Source organism: Emydura macquarii, unplaced genomic scaffold (genome assembly GCF_026122565.2).
Source record: "Emydura macquarii macquarii isolate MOO-44397 ecotype Brisbane River unplaced genomic scaffold, CSIRO-AGI_Emac_v2 contig_3128, whole genome shotgun sequence".
Lineage (NCBI taxonomy): Eukaryota > Metazoa > Chordata > Testudines > Chelidae > Emydura > Emydura macquarii.
Genome location: NW_027133265.1, coordinates 926,900 through 944,621, shown reverse-complemented (window position 1 = coordinate 944,621; position 17,722 = coordinate 926,900). Strand labels below are relative to the sequence as shown.

Sequence of the window (17,722 nt, the reverse complement as noted above, 5' to 3'; positions counted from 1 at the left end):
CAGGTTAGTCAAGTTATGCTCTACAAAAATGTATTTTTGGAAAATAATATACTCACTTCAAGAAGTGAAGTTATACAGGAATATCCACATTTCTCAGGTGGCAGAATAGATTCACATATTTATATATATCTATCGACCTATTAGTGCGTAAAAAAACCAACCACCCCAATGCTTACGGTTTCACAGTTCAAACATCTAGTTTCGTTAGTCAGTGTTCCCTGAAAAATCTCATGCACCCAGGTGAGTTCTTGTTTATTGTTCTCTTCAGCTTCCTTCGTGTTGCCATTTTTTAGTTTCCCATTTTGCTTTTCCTGCTTCTTCTCCTCCTGCAGGATATCTGCAATGGTGTTTAGCAAGTAATTTAAAAATTCATGTGCATCTTGCTGCATGTAGTTGTCAAAGAGATCTGCAAAGGAGAAAGGCAGAATTGTCTCTTTCTAAAGTTACCTTGCTCCATGCAGGAAAGGATATACTTACATTCAGGTTTTGCACCCAAATACAATTATAAGCCCCAATTCAGAAACATATTTAAAAAGGTGCCTACTTTAAGATTGTGAGTAATCCCATTGACTTCAATGTCCATGTTAGGAATGTGCTTAAACTGGGCAATAAAAAACATAGGTGAGGACTGAAGGTGGGAGAGGCTGACACAAAAAGGTGTGGGCTTTTTTTTCAAAGGGCTATGTTTTCCCACAGTAATTTGGTGAGTACGTTGCTCCTGAAATTAATTCCTGAGTCTTTGTTTCTGCCAATAAAGCTCAATAAATAATGGGCCAGATGGTGCGCGCACACGCACAGACACCAGAAGGGAACCCATGGGAGGTATCTCTGTGGTGATGTCATATGAGATGCTCCCCTTTCAGAATTTCCTTTGAATTCTTCCATCAGCAGCTTGGTTTGCCCCATCCCACTCTCTGTTGAAGAAGCAGGAACTTCTGTTCCCCAAAGACATGTATTTTTATCCCCTGCAACCCTCTCCAACCAAGGTACACGTGACTCCCACAGGGGGTTCCTTCAGAGGCACAGGGCCATCTGTGTGCAGACCCTGTGCCTTTACACTGTCTCTGATATGGCTCCCATGCAGAACAGACTGCTGTGTTACCAGGGACTGCCCTCTTCTCTGATGTCCCTTAAGCCCACGTGGAGGGGGATCTCTCCAAATGGAGTGCGCACTACTGCCTTTTTTATCCACAAGTAGTTTTTTATCCCAATGCTCCTGTGAAGCTGGATCACAGTCATTATTCCTGGGAATGGGAGAAGCAGCAGATGGAGTTCAGTGCATGTGTGCACATGCAGAACCCCACAAACCTATTGGTCACACTGCTGTCTCTCTTCCAGCTGCCCAAAATATCCATCTCCATGGTACTGTCTAGAAAGGCACTGCAGAGCACTTCTCTGCAATATGCAGAGACCTTCATACCCACCCAACTGCCTTCTGCTGGCTTTCTACTGCCTTCCCCTCCATGCAGTGGAAATAGCAATAGACCAGCTGTGCACCCATGGAAGATTTGATCCTTAATTGCAAATCCTAGAATAGTTATTGTCAACTGCTACATACATACACACACAAGGTAGCTGTATGTATACACTAAAGAATTCATAGTTAGGAAACAAAGATCTAAAAGCTTATTACAAATCTAATCTGACTGATTAATTTGACCACATTGTCCAGTGTTTTTACCTTCCTAGACATTACATGAGTCTCTGAAAGGAATCAGAATTTGCACTCACCGTTCTCCTTTCGTAACCTTGAAATGAACTTCTTTGGTGGAATCACTCCAACTTTTTTCTTCTGAGTAGCAATACTGTGGAAAAGGTCTGCCAGGCATGTCAAGAGGTTTTCCTTCTTTTTCTGTTGGGCCTTGTATGCCAATACATTCTCCCGAAAGGGCCGGCAAAAATACAATGCCTGTAGCACAGAGTTACAGTAGCAGGTGTTCCCAAACTGTCAATGTAAAAGCAAAAATGCTCTGAATTGCTGTGCAAGGTAATATAAACTAATCACTTCATCCAGCCTCTGCAATCTGCATCCCCAGTAGAATACCCCATCAATTACCATACAGTTGTTGACTGCACTTCAGTTCAGGTTCAGTACTATTTACTGATTGTAACGTAGTAAAAACAAAGTATAATATTAAAAATTCTTAACTGACTAGGACTGAAAATAAAAGCTCAAAATGTAAGGCGTTATTTTAAAAGTATTCATTGCAATGAGAATATCTTTGATAATAGTTCCTATAAACTAATATTCTCTGGAATGGCCTACTCCTGTTCCCACTGAAATCAATGGCAGAATTCCCAATGACTGCAACAGGAGCAGAACTTAAATCAGTTTAATTCAGGACATGGAAAACACCCTTTAGAATGAATGCTTTCCTTCAATCACTTTCCACCAGGTAAATAATGCTTTCTGACAGCTACACCTAAGCATATGCCAAATTTTAACAATGTAAATAGTCCAGTCCCATTGACTTCATGCATACTGATTTAAAAAGCTGAAGGGATCAAAGTGGGGTTTTGGAGCTAAAAAAAATATTATTTAACTTTACTTAGGATCAGGGAAAGAAGTGGATGATAAAATGTTAAAACTATACAGACTTCACTAAGCCGTTCTCCTCAAATGGCAGAGGTCCTCAAATGTTTGACTTAGCAATGACCAACTTTCAACATATTACCTAAAATTTCCTCTGGAACACTAGTGGCACCCTCCCAAATTCTAGCCTTAAAGCAGTGTTGCACTGAAAGTCATTGAAATTAAAGCAGCATCACACCATAAAAGAATCTATATAGTTCTCATTACAACAGTATATGTACAACAATATAAAATAGTATGTGGTTCACCTAACAGAGCTGGTACTTACATTGACCAACCCAAAGTAGTGTTCATTGATTGGAAACTGCTCTGGACCAATGTCTTTTTCCAGAGCAGAGGCATTGGTGCCCTAAAAGGGAAAAAAAATCAATTATCCTCCATTTCAGATTCATATTCCAAAATAAAGTTATGAATAATCATCAGATGGAAACACTTTTCCCTTTCATGGGAATAACTAATCAAGTTAAATCTGGCTTTAGGAATGGACAATCTGTGAGTTGCTTAGGCCAACAAAGATATTTGCATTGCTAGATAATGGCCTGGCTGACCTGATCCTGTAGTCTCAGTAATGGTTGATTTGAGGTGAGTAGGACACCATATTGGTAGCCTTCCCACCATAACTTCCCTGCATGCAGGAGTTCATGAGGGTGGGGAGAGGCAGAGGAAACAATTTTCATTAGCTGTATTCCAGCTGAGATAAGTAAATGACAAGCAGAGTGCAGGATCCTTCCTTTCTGAAAGAGGGAGTTGGAACTGATGACCACAAAGTTGCCTTTGACCCGTATTTATTAATCAGTCTATCATCCAAAAGCACAGTCTGTTTCCCAGCTATATATAACATGCCAATATTTTAACGTCAGAAGGAACCACTATCACCACCTCATCTGACCTGCATAGCAGAGACCATAGAATTTCACCAAGTGAATTCTGCATCAAGACCATAACTACAGCATATCTTTAAGAAACACACATCCAGTCTTGATTTAAAGACTTCAAGTAATGGAGAATCCACCACAACCCTAGGCAAACTGTTGCAACACGTAATTACCCTCCCTGTTTAAAAATTTCACCTTATTTTTAGTTTGAATTTGTCTACTTTCAACTTTGAGCCATTGGATCTCATAATATCTTTTTCTGCTAGATTAAGCAGCCTTCTAATATCAGAATACTTAAAGATTGTGATTAGTCACTTCTCAACCTTCTCGTGGTTAAACTAGTCTTACTACAAGGCATATTTTTGTATTTATTATTGTAGTTCTTTTCTAAATCCTTTCTAATTTGTCAACATTGTTTTTAAAGTGTGGTCACCCGAATTGGACGCAGTTATTCCAGCAGGGGTCTTATTAATGCCATCTGCAGTAGCAATGCCACCGACTCTTTTTTCTATTCTATATTCCCGTGTTTATAAATCCAAGGATTGTTAGTTCTCTTAGCCACCATATGGCTCTAGGAGCGCATGTTCAACTGTTTATCCGCCCTGGTCCCCAAGTTCCTTTCAGAGTCACTGCTTTGCAAAGTACAGTCCCTGATTCCAAAAGTGTGACCTGGGATCAGTGTCAGGCTAGACAGCCTATATTTACCCGGGTCTTTCCTTTTACCCGTTTTAAACATTGGCACAACATTCGCTTTTTTCCAGGCCTCTGGAACTTCCCCAGTGTTCCAAGATTTGTTCAATACAAATATTACTGCCTCAGAGAGCTCTTCAGCCAATATCTTTAAATATGCTGGTTATAGATGTCAGTGATTTTTGTTACTTTTTTTTCTAAGTCTGATCTAAATTTTCTTACTACCCCTGGCATCAGCCAATTCCTTGTCATAATAGATTTCCTGTCACTTGCTGAAAGAAGCCACTTCCTTTCAGATGAATCAGCTGTCTGAAAATTGACACAGATGGTATTGGTGATCTTGAAACCTTCCAAGTAAAACGACTTGCTTGAAGTTAGCAGCTTCCAGTTTCAAGCATCTTGCATTTCATATCCCTCTTTCAGACTTTTCCACCACCCACATCTTTCATCTTAATTCCCAGGGGGCAACTACGTGTTTGAGTACGTTAATATTTCCAAAATGTGCCACCTGAAAACAAAGTACTTTACTTCATTTTTGTCATGCCACAATAAGGCTCAGTTCTCCAGTTCATTCCAGCAGAGTTCAGATGTAGTGGATGAGTGGGGAAACAAAGGGCCAATCATGGTTATTTGATTGTCAGCCACTTGGCCCCAGGAGAAGTTAGAGCAACAGCAGGTATACAACTCCCTGGCATACAAGCCCAGCCTTAGTGATAGGTGAAGTACGCAATTGCCTAGGGTGGCAAAACGTAAAGGGTGGCATATTCTTATTTTATATATTGAATTATTCTCCCCTGCTTGTATTCTATTGTGATGTCATGTAAAATACATAATGTGTTAATTAGCGATGTAATAAATGTTTAAACGGGGAGCAGCGGTCTTACCGTTTAATGATTTTAAGTAAACGTTTAATTAAACCCCTGTGGGCTGCCCCCAGGTCCCAGCTGGGAGCAGCTGTGGGGGACTTCTCCCCTCCCCACTCCCAGGTCACATCTCAAGGAAACTTTGCATGCCTTTGCAGCAAAAAAGGCCAGGCGAGTCATGTTTGCATAATCGGTAAGATGTTTTTTCTTACAAAAAGCCAATAAGTTGTTTAGGATAGTTTATATTATTACTCTATCAGGGATTCATGGTAAAACTGAATGTTTTAGAACTATTGTTTGTGTTTCAGATGGGAGAGTGTAATACTCAAATTTTTCTGCTGGGGGCGGGCAGATGCACGTTTTTATTTTGCCTAGAGCGGCAGAATATGTAAAGCTGGTGCTGCTGGCATACAGTCACATTACACAGACAGAGGACCAAGAGAAGTGGAGTTCTGCTTAGCCAGGCCGCCTTTTGCCCACACCCCATTCCTGACATGCCCCTGTATTCCCCCTATGTGAGCAGCTGGCACAGGAACTAACAAAATGAATGAAGTAGCTGCAGTGTATTCAGTATTGAGACAAATGTGAGTTTCTGATAGGAGTCTGTTTAACTACAAAAAAGAGAAGTGTCCATACAAAATGGTTATTGGCTGCATCTCAATGCAGATGAAAATATGACATGCTACATACATTACAAACTCCATGCGAGGATTAGTTTATTTATTGGAAATGACACCCTCCACTTCTGAGCTAACTCAGCAAAGACACACCAATTCCATAAAGTACAAAACAGCTGTTGCTGAGAGGGAGGAAAAAGTATTAAATTAAGATATACAAAAGGCTAGTAGGAAAGCAAACTGCCATCATTGCTGGTCTTAAAACTTTGCCTGATAAAAGAAAATGTTCTCGTGTGTAAATATAGAAGCTTAATGTTGTTTCTTTCTGAACTAAGCTGTCTTCAGGTTACTCAGATCAAAGCACAGATATAAGGACTCAGGAAAAAGAAAATGGCAATTTAAGTTAATCTAATTGACCAATAGACTTTCTTCTGTTCTGTGACTAGCATACAAATCAACCCTGGGACAAGACAGCTCGGGTAATTTTTTTTTAGCTTTGCAGAAAGTTTTTTTTTTTGTTTGTTTTTTTTTAAAACGTGAAGAAAAAAGTCTAAAGGCCTTAGAAAGTAATGACATGTAACACCCTTCTTTTTTGTAACCCACTGTGTAAAGAGGGTAGAAGTTTTATTAAACGTGTGGAAGACAAATGCTATGCTTATACATTACTCCTGCATTACCCACTTGTGAATTCTCAAAGAGCTGACTCCATGGTTTCATACTTGAAAGAATGCCAAATGGCTTTGACAGATATTTAAAATATCTCCTAAACATTGTGAGAAACTGCAAGAATCAGGATTTAATAGATGAACCATCATTGAAAACAAAAAAAGTCCATGGGTGTGTACTATCTAGCTGTGTATTGCACAACCTCTATTTAAAACTCTGGACTCTTAACGGCTTTTCAATATGGAGAGTGATACTAAGGTCTACTCTTTGCTCTGAAGTTTCTAAAGCACACCTCACAGAAACAACATATGTTTAGTAATTGCTTGTTACTCATTACAGAGCTTACACCTTCTATTTCAAAAGTAGGCCTTGGACATCGCAATCAATTCTACAATAAAGCACTGTATGACATCTTTGAAGAAAATTAAACAGGGAGGGTCAAATTCAGCCCTGGAGTAAGCTAACACACCATCCATGGATTTCATGGGAAGTCATGCCAGCTTACACCAAAGGTGAATTCAGCCTGATAACTATTATTTTAAGGTGCCTGAGAAGATACTGTCAAATTCAGCTCCGGGGTAAGCTGGTACAACTCCCATTGACTTCATTGGGAATTGTGCCAACATACAGCATGCTGAATTCAGCCTGCAAACTATTACTTGAAGGTGGCCGAGAAGGTACTGTCAAAATTACATGGGGAGATTTAGAGGCTGTAAACTCCAGTCTAGTGAGCTGATTTTTAACAGCAGATGCATTTTCCACACAGAGGAAGAAATATCAATACAGTATACTTTAAAAAAAAAAAAAAAAAAAAAAAAAAAAAAAAAGCACTGACTTTACATTGTAAATGTTTTGTACAGGAAGGCTTTCCAATAAGTAATGGAGGTCAGAGAAGAAAGAAAAAGTTGACATATTCCACCTAGACCATTTCTACATTAGGAACCTGTATCATGTTAGATAAGTATTTTAACCAGTGTTTTTAACTAACATGATGTTAAACATGATTTCACCCCTAGTGTAGAAATAGACAAGCTGTGTTTTTAAAAAAAAACACACATTAGTGGTTGTGGTTAATCTACCCTAGAGTTATTCATGACTAGCTAACAAGTTTTTAAAACATTACTGTCCTGGGTCCCACTCAAAGCAAAATCATATTTATTAATAGATTACTTATAATGGCTAACACACTTTCTAACATGAAATATTTTCCTCAGGGTAAACACGGTTCTATGCTGTATCTCCACCAGGAATTTTGGCAACATTTTCCTACCATTCCCAATGCCAATTCAATTCCATCAGAAGTAGCAATGGTGGGAGTCCTAGTATAGAAAGATTCTGCACTGAGGAGGCCCTGCAAAGACAGACACTGGACTGGGATTTTGGGATGTTAATTCCCAGCCAGGAAGGAAGACAGTTAGAGACTTTTGTCAAGTTTGTGTCAGTTTGGGTTAAACCAAGACTTCTGCAATAGAAACAGAGCCAATCAGAGTGCTTTTGGTTTCTGATAATATTTTTCTCTTGTTTTGTCCCTGGCCCTATTCCACTTGAGTTTGCTGATCATCATCTCAACTCAAATGTCTGATAATGTAGTTAAAAGTTTGATTTGATTTTTGCACTGGAGGGCCATGTGAAACAAGAAAGAATTGCAGACTAACTTAATTACTACTGTTCATTCTCAAAGTTATTGTGGAAATATTGAAGCAAAGAGTAACATTTAATTTATTGAATACATAAACCAACAACCTCAAAAAACAAACAGATTATCATGATTAAATCAGATTAGATTGTAAACTCTGCAGGGCAAGGAGAGAATCTTCGTTTGTTTGCAAATACCTAGCATAGTTTTGAGTGTTGTATTATTATTTTGTTCTAATTGCTTTGCCTCCTTCGGTTTTGATCACGAGTCTTCACATTTTACCTCTAATTTTATAGGCTTCAATGGAATACTATCCAATTATGGAAAAATTTTTATATATACTCTTTGGGCGAAGGGCTTATCCACTACCTTCAAGGCCCCAAGTACTGCCTTTTGGACAATATAGTCTAGGTGATACTGTACATACATACAAAACACAAATTAGTTGAGAATGTCAAGAACAAGATTAAAAGCTGAATTCTGCTCATGGAATTATGTGCAAAGCTCCCACTGACTTAAATGGCAAATAACAGCTGTCTATGGAGATACTGCAAGATTTTTGTAATGACTGGTCTGGTTTTTTCATAATGATTTAGAAGAGAGTAACACCAGTCATGAAAGAAAAATGATATAAAGAATCTAATGAGATTAAAAATATGGTAAAAATATAACAAAATATTTATTTTAGAAAAAATATAAACTAATGGATCTTGGCTAAAATAATTGAAACCCAGATATTTTATTTGGAGATAAAAAATGGAAACCAGTGAATCTGAAAAAAACAATCTGAAATAATCTTGCAGTGTGGTAGAGCAAACACGTGTGCTTAACTTTAAGTACATGAACGGTTTTTGCTGTAGTCAAGCCAGAAGGAAAATTAGAAGTTTTCCAAAGTTAACTGCAGGGAGTCCAACAAATAGGATTGCTTTTAAGAAATTAATGTACTAGAACTGTAATCTCAATATTAATGACCATGGAAATAGCCGGAGGGTTGTCATGAAAGACACAGATGAATGTGAACTGTGAAAACAAACATTAACAAATATATAAGGAGCAAGACATTCATGAAAAGAACCTGCCATTGAAAGGAACTAAAGATCAGATACGGCTTGGAACTAAACATTTTTTGTCTTAGTGTTCACCAGGGAAAGTGAGAGAAACATGCTAGAAGTCAAGAAATTTCCTGGGGGGAGAACATGAAAACTTAAAACAAATGAAGGGTGATATCAGAACTGGTAAAAGAGAAATTAGAATAAGTATAGAAATGGCTGTGGGGCCAGGCAGCCCACCTCCCAGAATTTTGAAAAAGGTAGCATAAGAGGGGAGGAGAAAGAAAAGAAAGATCTACATCTGCCAGCCTTGCCTGGTAAAGGCAGTGCAATGTAATTGGGACAGGAGAGAGAACTATTATGAGTAAAATCAAAGCTCAGCTCTGAGTCAGCATAAGCAGAAAGGGGGTGCAAACAAGAGAGGATGCACCTTACATCTCACTCAAGCAATTCCTCCTAACAGAACACAAAGTAGCACTATTTCCAGAGTTAGGCCTCATCTACACTCAGAAACAACCCACATTCACCAATCAGTGACCAGAAATTGGTATAGCTGTAGCAATGCTGAGAAGGACAAGCTGAGGTTTATAGCAATTGAGCAGAGATGTTTGGGGGGGAAAAACAGAATTCTTATCCAATGGGAAATTCCAAGTTCCAGCTTTCATTTCATCCCAAAACAGAATGGAGAGTTGAAGTTCAGAAATGTTCATGTTTTCAACAAAAAGTTTAATTTCAACCTCCTAGAAATGTTTCATTTTGATAAGATCAAAAGGTTGGGTTTTTTTACTATCATTTTGACTTTTATCATATATGTTATAGTATCATATATCATAAAAGTCAAAATGATCAAGTTGGAATGAAACTTTTTGATAATTTCCCATATAAAATGTTGATGAAATCAACACATTCCCACAAAAGGTTTTATTTCATCAAATTGGCATTTTCTGATGGGAAAACACTCCAACGAAAAATTTTCAGCTAACTCTACAACTGAGTTATTTGGGATTTACCCCTGCTAGGAGACTGGAAAGAAATGAACCAACCAAATTTTAAATGGGAGCAAGGAAGGAATTAAGAGAACTAGGAATCTAAATGGCCAGAGACCTGAGTGGAGACAGCTGCAGTGGGAGCTTGTTCCTGATTGGTCACAGGCAGCTAAGACATCTTCTGAGCAGCTGCTGCCACCAGAGCCCCCCAGCTCTGGTTCTAAGAGGATACTGCTTCCCTAGCCTCTCCTTCCTCATCCTGGACACCTCTGAGCCCAACAGAAGCAGGTTCAGCTGCTACTCACCCCAATCACTGCTTCATGTTGCTCTGAGCTGCCAAGCCTTTCAAGAAATTCTCCTTCTCCACTGCCTACTACCACTGCTGAGCCTGCAGTATCAGCACTCCAGGGAGCAAGTTAGATGAGAGAGGAAAGCAATCTGCCTAAAACTGGGTGAGGGGAAAGGGGCAGAGAAAGAAAGGGAGTGTGTGTCCATGAGGAGACGGCAAGAAATTCATAAAAGGCAAGGCAGAGGGTTGGTCACAGTGGGAATGCATGTGCACAGAAAGATAAGTTAATGGACAGACTGACTGAAAAGGCAATTCAGCCCTCATCGCCAAATGAGTTTGATTACCCGTTTTAAACTAACTGACAACACAGAACAATTGGAGAGAAAAAGTAGGGATAGTGAAAAATCATTAACATGGATTTATATAAGGTCTCTTATTTTTTCCTCACCAGCATCCTTGAAAAATTTACCAATTTTTCCCTTTCAGAATCTCTAAACTACATCTCTTCCTAAAATGAAGGGGCTGGAGAGGGAAAAGTAAGTTTTTAAAATGAAGCCATATCCATACATTTCATAGGATTATCAAACATGTCAGAATCTACTGTGACTACAAATGTATGTGACACGTGATACATTGTATAACAAAAGATCCTCACAAGTTGTCATGTTAACACTGTACATTAAACTGACATTGATCATCTTGCACTGGAGATCAGGTGATTTCAAACACTATTGAAAAATATTGGGAAGAGGATCTAAAATCTGTTTTTAGCAATGAAAGGTGTATTTCTCTTGTTCAGAGCACAGGCGGTCCAACAGAGCTTGTTAGGTCTTTCTATACAAAAATAAATAAATCAGTTTTAATAAGTGATCAGATGTAGTTCTTACACAAGACAGAAACATTCTCTAGGCTGCAGCTGCAGCATGAGCTTAACTGAGAGTCCTAGGCTGAATCAGAAAACCATCAACAGAGAAACGCATTGCAGAGGATTTCAGTAACAGTCTAAAAATTACAACACACTTATTCACCTTTGGACCAAAGATTCTATGGTCTAGTCACACTGGTTGTCTTCAAGGAGCTTTACAGAAGTGGATCACAATGCATTGTATCCATATTGAACTTGCAAGTACACACAGGTACAAAAAGAAGTCCCTAATTTCAGCTGGGGTAACATTCAGGCATGGCCATTCCCTAGAACAGAGTTTCTCAAATATATATCATATAAGTCTTCCCCCAAGCAATATTGCTAATAAACACTTTTATACCACCTTACATGGTCAGAGCACTATGCACACATAGCACTGTGACTGCAAACATTTGACTAATGATTTCTCACAGCATGTCAGGCATGTAAGAAGGGAAAATTGGGCCCTGATCCTACAATACATTTGAGCTGAGCAGATGGACCTCTGTGGCCACACCAACAGTCCATTGACTTCATTGAGTCATCATATGAATGCAGGTGTACAGTTGTGCAGAACAAACTACAAGATTAGACTTCACCTACCAGTGATGGCAATTTTGTTTTTGTGGGGACAGGAGAAGGACAAAGCAAAGAGCCTTTACTGGTCTGTTTTGGAAGTTATAGGTTGTTGTTTTTTTTTAAACACATGGGCAAGGATACCTGCTAAGTTGTTCTTTTACTGGGACAAGTCTCCTCAAAGTGTTGCCAACATTTTGCTTTGGGCTCAGGAAATGAGGACTGATCTCCTGAATATGCAGTATTAGATTTTGATTTTTTCAAACAAGTTAAAATATTCTCTTTCACACCCTTGTTTCCCTACACCTGTTTTGGCCTTCCCTGGAAAAGGCCAAAACCTCACCATAACCCAGGAGACTAGACTTACAATTTGAGATACTATACCCTCAGGCAGTCAATTAAATCATAACAAGCATTTTTCCTGCTACTCTGACTAACCCAGTTAGATCCAGCTAATTTCACACTATTAATTCTAATTGTATTCATTTTATCTAGAGACCAGCATATACACATTTCCAAACAAAAAATCCTTGATCAATAGAGGACTACAATCCAAAACCTATAATCCATCATTACATCCAATGCCTACCCCTGACTGACAAATATTTATAGCAGCACAGGTGAGCAAATACCAAGCAAGCAAGGTTTTTATTTATTTTTTGTCTGTCAGGGAATGAGGGATGGGTCCGTGCATACACCTTCAAATGGAAGGGGAACTAGAAGGATAAGGGAAGAAGAACAGAGTGAGTTTTAAAAATTTCTTTCAACTAGGAAATGAACTCCAAATATATTTCTCCTTTAACTGGTTGATTCTTAGGCCAAAGACACCAAGTGGCTCAAATCTTCAAGCACTGAGCTATGGTCTGAGATTAAGACCTGGCCATTACAAATTCTGGTTGGAATTTGTACTAAGATCTCTAGGGTCAATCTAAATCCATATAGTACTGCCAGATGTACTGATCTTCATCCACCCTTCTCCAATCCCACTCTTAGTGCCTTTTCCCCTCCTTCGGATTTTATGCATTTCATTCTTGTCTTCCTCCATTCTTATTTGTGTCAGTCTCTCTCCTCCCTACTTGTTACTTTTCTTGGCCCTCTTTTGTGGAAATCTTTTAGGATCCACTTGCCTCCTCCAGCAACAGGCAATGCATCGCAGCAGCCCTCCCATATGGGGTTGACATAGCCTCCTCTAGAGTCCCGATAGAGCTCCTTCATTCAGATGAAAGTTGTTATTAGAGAAACAAAGCTGCACAGCATTGCCAACTCTTGCAATATTTTCTGTTTTTAATCATAGCCCCAGCTCCTGGACTCTAATTATGTGAGACTCTCAGCTTTCATTATTCAGGTTAACAAGTAATTTTCTAGCCCTGAAAGGTTATAGAGAAAAGCTTCTAAATAAGACCAGAGTACTTGAAAGACTCAAAGAGCAGAATACAAATAAAAAGACACTCCGCCCTTCTTCCCCCCCATGCTTAGACTGGGTTTTTAACCCAATCTTCAGATTTGCTGGGGTCCAACTTGTGATTTTTGACAGTGTTGTATGCAAGGCAAATCCTTTCCCCAAAGTCCAAGTCTGCTCCTCCCATGTTGTTGCCACCCCTGATATGACAAAGGGAGCAAGAAACCAAACTTGGTCCTGAACATGAGGCTTCACTAGACCATCCTTCTTCTGTTCTTGTGTCCCTTTTCTGTTTGAGAGTCTAATTCTCCTCTTTAGTCCTCCATTCTTAAATATGTTACCCGTGCAGCTGCCTACTGATGGTGGTATGGACAGCAATAGCAAAGGAAAACTGATGCAAGCTAGTTGGTTTTGTTCTGTCATCCTCCTATACCTTAAGGAAAGCACAAATGCATTCCTGCAAAAGAATTTGGGCAGGGGGTGGAAACATGGGATTCTTAAGATTTCATGCCAATGTGAAACCCTTGTAACCATCTAACAATCTCCAACTTTACTTCATGCAGTGCTGTAGCATGCAGTCTCTATGTGATCACACCCACCTTTCATCAACACTGAAAATTGAAGCCTGCATACAGGGTAGGTAAGTAAGTTCAGGTTTTCTCCCCAAATACTGTATGGTTTCTTAAATATTTCTATGCAATGTATTTGCCTCCTATTCCATAGGGTTAAAAATAAGAACGGAGAAAACTTTAGGAAACCACATTGGGGAGGGGAGGCAAGAACCTAGGTTATCTTACCCCAGGGATTCTCAACCTTTTTTCATAATGTGACCCTGACATTCAGTCCTCCAGTAATGCACTTCAGAACAAGTGCTTCAAAGGTCTCATTGAAGGCCTTGGAACAAATGTCTCCATCTCAGAATGACGTTCCAAGTGACTTAAACTGACTTCAGCAGAAGACTGGAGACATGGAATGGAACAGGCCCAAAACCCTCACCACCTTAGACAGCTCTGGTGATCCCCCCCCGAGAGTCATGAGTTGCAGGTTGAGAACAACTGCCTTACCCTATAGGCAGGCTCCATTCTCCAGTGCTGATGAATGGTGGGTGTGACATCACTAGCAAAGGCCATGCTGGGGCACCACATGGAAGGAAGCTGGCGACTGCATGTAACTGTTCTTGAAGGACCTGAAACAAGGGTGTTGGGAGGGAGGGAGGTATATAAACTACAACAACAAAGGATGCTGAAATGTGTTCTTTTCGATTTATTTGGGGACATTTATCACTTACCCCTAAAATTGTTTTCTTTTGCAGGCCCATTATATAATTCATATAAACCTTTGAGCCCTTAAACAAACTATAATCAAACAAATCTTAAAAATCCAAAGGCAATATGATCTAAAAAACAAACCCCAAAGTCTGTAGAGTCAAAATGAACACCATCCTCAAATATGAAAAGAAATCTTCCTGTCATATCTTATTGGGGCTGAAAGTAACAAAACCCAACACAAAGTGAAATATGTTAATGTTTTAATTTATTTTTTCTAAAATCTTTTAGACTATTCTTGGGGGGAAAAGTTAAGTATTTCAAAAATAGATTAGAACCAATATCTCAGCCCAAAGCCTATTCTCATTTATATCCCTTGCAATCCCTATTGGTGTATAAAATCAGCCCAGATTCTGATCCTGTGGCCATTTTCAAAAATAGGTGCCTAAAGTTAGGCTTCTAAATCCACAGTGATAAGCCTAAGTAAGTGGCTTGATTTTCAGAACAGCTGAACCCCAAATGCTCCTATTGACTTCACTAGGAGCTTTTGGGTGCTCAGTAGTTTTTTAAATCAGGCCACTTATTTAGGAGCCTCCGTATGGAGTTGGGAACCTACTTTTAGGAATCCAGTTTTAGAAATATTGTCTAAGTGGGATATGGAGGTGGGGAAGCAAGCTGCAAACTCCCTCCTTAACTTGTCAGCCTGTGTAAATGTCACAGTACAAAGGATGAGACCCTCCACTGTTCTGCACTCCTTACTATACCTGGATGCAGCCCGGTGGTTGGACAGCTGAGCTCTGAACTCTCCATTCTTTGGGGAGACAGACTGAGCATCTACATTTATTCTGGCTAGACTTTCAGTGCCAGAAGTCGGTAGAAGCTCCTCAAGCCACTGACTACACTGTTTTGAATGAAGTCTCATGCTTTTCTTTACATGGCCTTTCAGTTCGCCAAGTGGACTCCACCCACTCCCAGATCTCACCAGTCCCTCGAGAAGGGACTAAAGAGGAATAACCATAACTTCTTTACTCCCCAGTGCACCTGGAGAGGAGTCTCCTTCCTTCCCCCCTCCTCCATCCTGGTGTCGCACCATGGGGGGCTGTTGAGGTGTGTCCCCCTCCCTTTAAGCCAGCTGAGCGTGCGGCTCCGCGAGCCCTTACCATATTACAGATGGAGGCGATGTTTCTGACAGTCATGAGTCTAGAGGTTGCAGCGATCCCGCACCGCCATCTTTACAAGGTGAAAACAGAAATGCAGCTCATGGTTGGAAGAGCGCGGGGAGCCGAGGAGGAGGGGGTGTCCGAGGTTACGCTGGGGGGGGGGGGGGGGGGCCGGCTCGCTGGGAGAAAAAGCAGGCGGAGAGAGCGGTAAACAGCCGCTACCCCCCTCTTGAGTCTGCAGCGGAGAGAGGCGACTCGCAGAAAGGCCCTCGGCTGGCTCCCCCCGCTGACCCTTCCGCGCCTGCCTCGCAGCCCGGCCGGGCGCTACCCCTCCGAAGGGCTGAGTCTGACCGGCCGATCTACCAGCGAGGCACTAGCAGCCGCCGCCGCAGCAGCAGCAGCATCCCTCCCCCTTCCGCCGCTCGCTCCCCGTTCACTGCATGGTCCGGAGCTAGGGGGTCCTTCCTTCGGCTCCCGCTGGGGCGCTCAGCCGCGCCTCTGTCCCGACCCGGGCCGCGTTAGTCGCCCCCTCTCGCCTCCCCCTTCCCTAGCGGCGGCTCTTGCCGCTCTTCGCTCCATTGCGGCGCAGCGCCCGGCGATCCACTTTGACAGCGGCGGGGAAAGGAACAAGGTCAGCGAGCGCTGCTAATTGGCATCCGCCGGCACCAACCGGCAGAGCTGGTCCCGGGGAGGCAGCTGCTGCAGGAGCCAATGCGGCGCCTGGGCGGAGAAGGCGATCGCTGCCGCTCCCAGTCCCTGCTCGCTCGCTCGCTTTCTGCTGCTTAGGCTACACTTTGCCCTGGGTGTCCACGGCGCAGGTGGGGTTTCAGGGCTTTTCTGCACGCAACAGGCTAAAGGGGACCCACCGGTGCCCAGATCCTTTAGCTCTGACACGTGCACAACGAAACTCCCACAGGCTTCAGCGGGACTAAAGGATCAGGCGCCCCAATCCATCCATTCATGTAACAGCCTAATGACAAATACAAGCACAAGGCGGTTCTGCTGAGGGATAAGGTCATTTGTTTCGCTTGATTTGCTGCTTGAGCTGAGTTGGCTGCGGTGTGTGCTAAAGCTAAATACTGCTTAGCTGACCTATAAGATCCTATACAGTCCACAGATATTTGTGTGAAAGAATATGTGCTGATGATTTGAAGGATGAGGGGCCAATGTACAGATGGCAACATATAGATGTATAATGATAATTATACATTCATTGTGCTATACCTGTAACATTTAGCTTTACAAATTTTAACATTTGGTGAGCATGTATACACACATGGCTATATATAAATAAGGACTAGTATACAGGCTCACATGCTTTATAGCATCTTCTGTCCAAGGATCTCAGAGCACTTTACAAACATCAATAAATTAAGCCTCACAACATTCTCTGAGGGAGATAAGCACTGGTATAACAACTTTACAGGTGAGATAACATGTATTGGATGTTAAATGACTTGCCTAAATCCACACAGCAAGTCTTTAGGAGAAGCAAGAATGGAATTCAGTTATAGAGATGCTACATCTTGGGCTTTAATGCTGATTGTCCTTCCTCTCCATTTTTTATTAACATACATTGTAAACACTATCATTGCTAGTTTATTATTCTTCCTCTCCATGGAATGGTTCAAATGAAGAAAGAGAACTCTAAAAAAGAAATCATATATTGAAAACATCACTATACAGATCTGAGGACGTGTTTTTCCCCATGCCATCATCCAAAATAAATAAATAAAAAGCAGGAACTTAAAATATAGAAATTTGCACTTGGGTGCATTTTCAGCCACAGCTTGATACTGGAGTATGGCACCTTCAATGGGTAGAGGCCTGAACCTTGCAGACCTTGCTTAGGCAAAACACCCTGAAGGCAAAAGAAGTTTTTCCAGAGTAATGACTGCAAGCAGAGTGAGATCAGGCCTTAGATAACTAATTAAAATCTGACACCAGTCAATAGTAAATGAAAGATGAAGTCTCACCATCAGAATGCTGTGAGGTGGCCTAAGTAAAATCAGTTGTTGTTGGCCTCAGTCCAGTTCATAGTGGACAGGTGTCCACATTACAAAAGTTACCATCAAAACTGGCACTAATTGGCAGTCTTGAGAGTCTCAGCCAAGGCCAAGGATTGAGTTATTGTGGAGATAGAACTACCTGTGC

At 41.0% G+C, this 17,722-nt stretch overlaps 1 protein-coding gene across 3 annotated transcripts in view; it reads right to left on the bottom strand.

Annotated features, from left to right (window-relative positions):
* The window catches only part of USP46 (ubiquitin specific peptidase 46), a 35,070-nt gene extending 18,821 nt beyond the window's left edge, over nucleotides 1-16,249 (bottom strand). Inside the window, exons 1-5 of one of the 3 annotated variants that reach the window (XM_067531149.1) lie at nucleotides 15,569-16,249; nucleotides 14,208-14,329; nucleotides 2,862-2,942; nucleotides 1,732-1,945; nucleotides 177-406 (exon numbers count right to left, since the gene is read on the bottom strand). In XM_067531149.1, the coding sequence (XP_067387250.1) occupies nucleotides 177-406; nucleotides 1,732-1,945; nucleotides 2,862-2,942; nucleotides 14,208-14,288 (606 nt within the window). In that variant the 5' untranslated portion in view covers nucleotides 14,289-14,329; nucleotides 15,569-16,249. The remainder of the gene's footprint in view (nucleotides 1-176; nucleotides 407-1,731; nucleotides 1,946-2,861; nucleotides 2,943-14,207; nucleotides 14,330-15,568) is intronic. The other 2 variants (XM_067531147.1, XM_067531148.1) reach the window with 2 other exon arrangements.
* Between the last annotated feature and the right edge of the window lie 1,473 nt (nucleotides 16,250-17,722).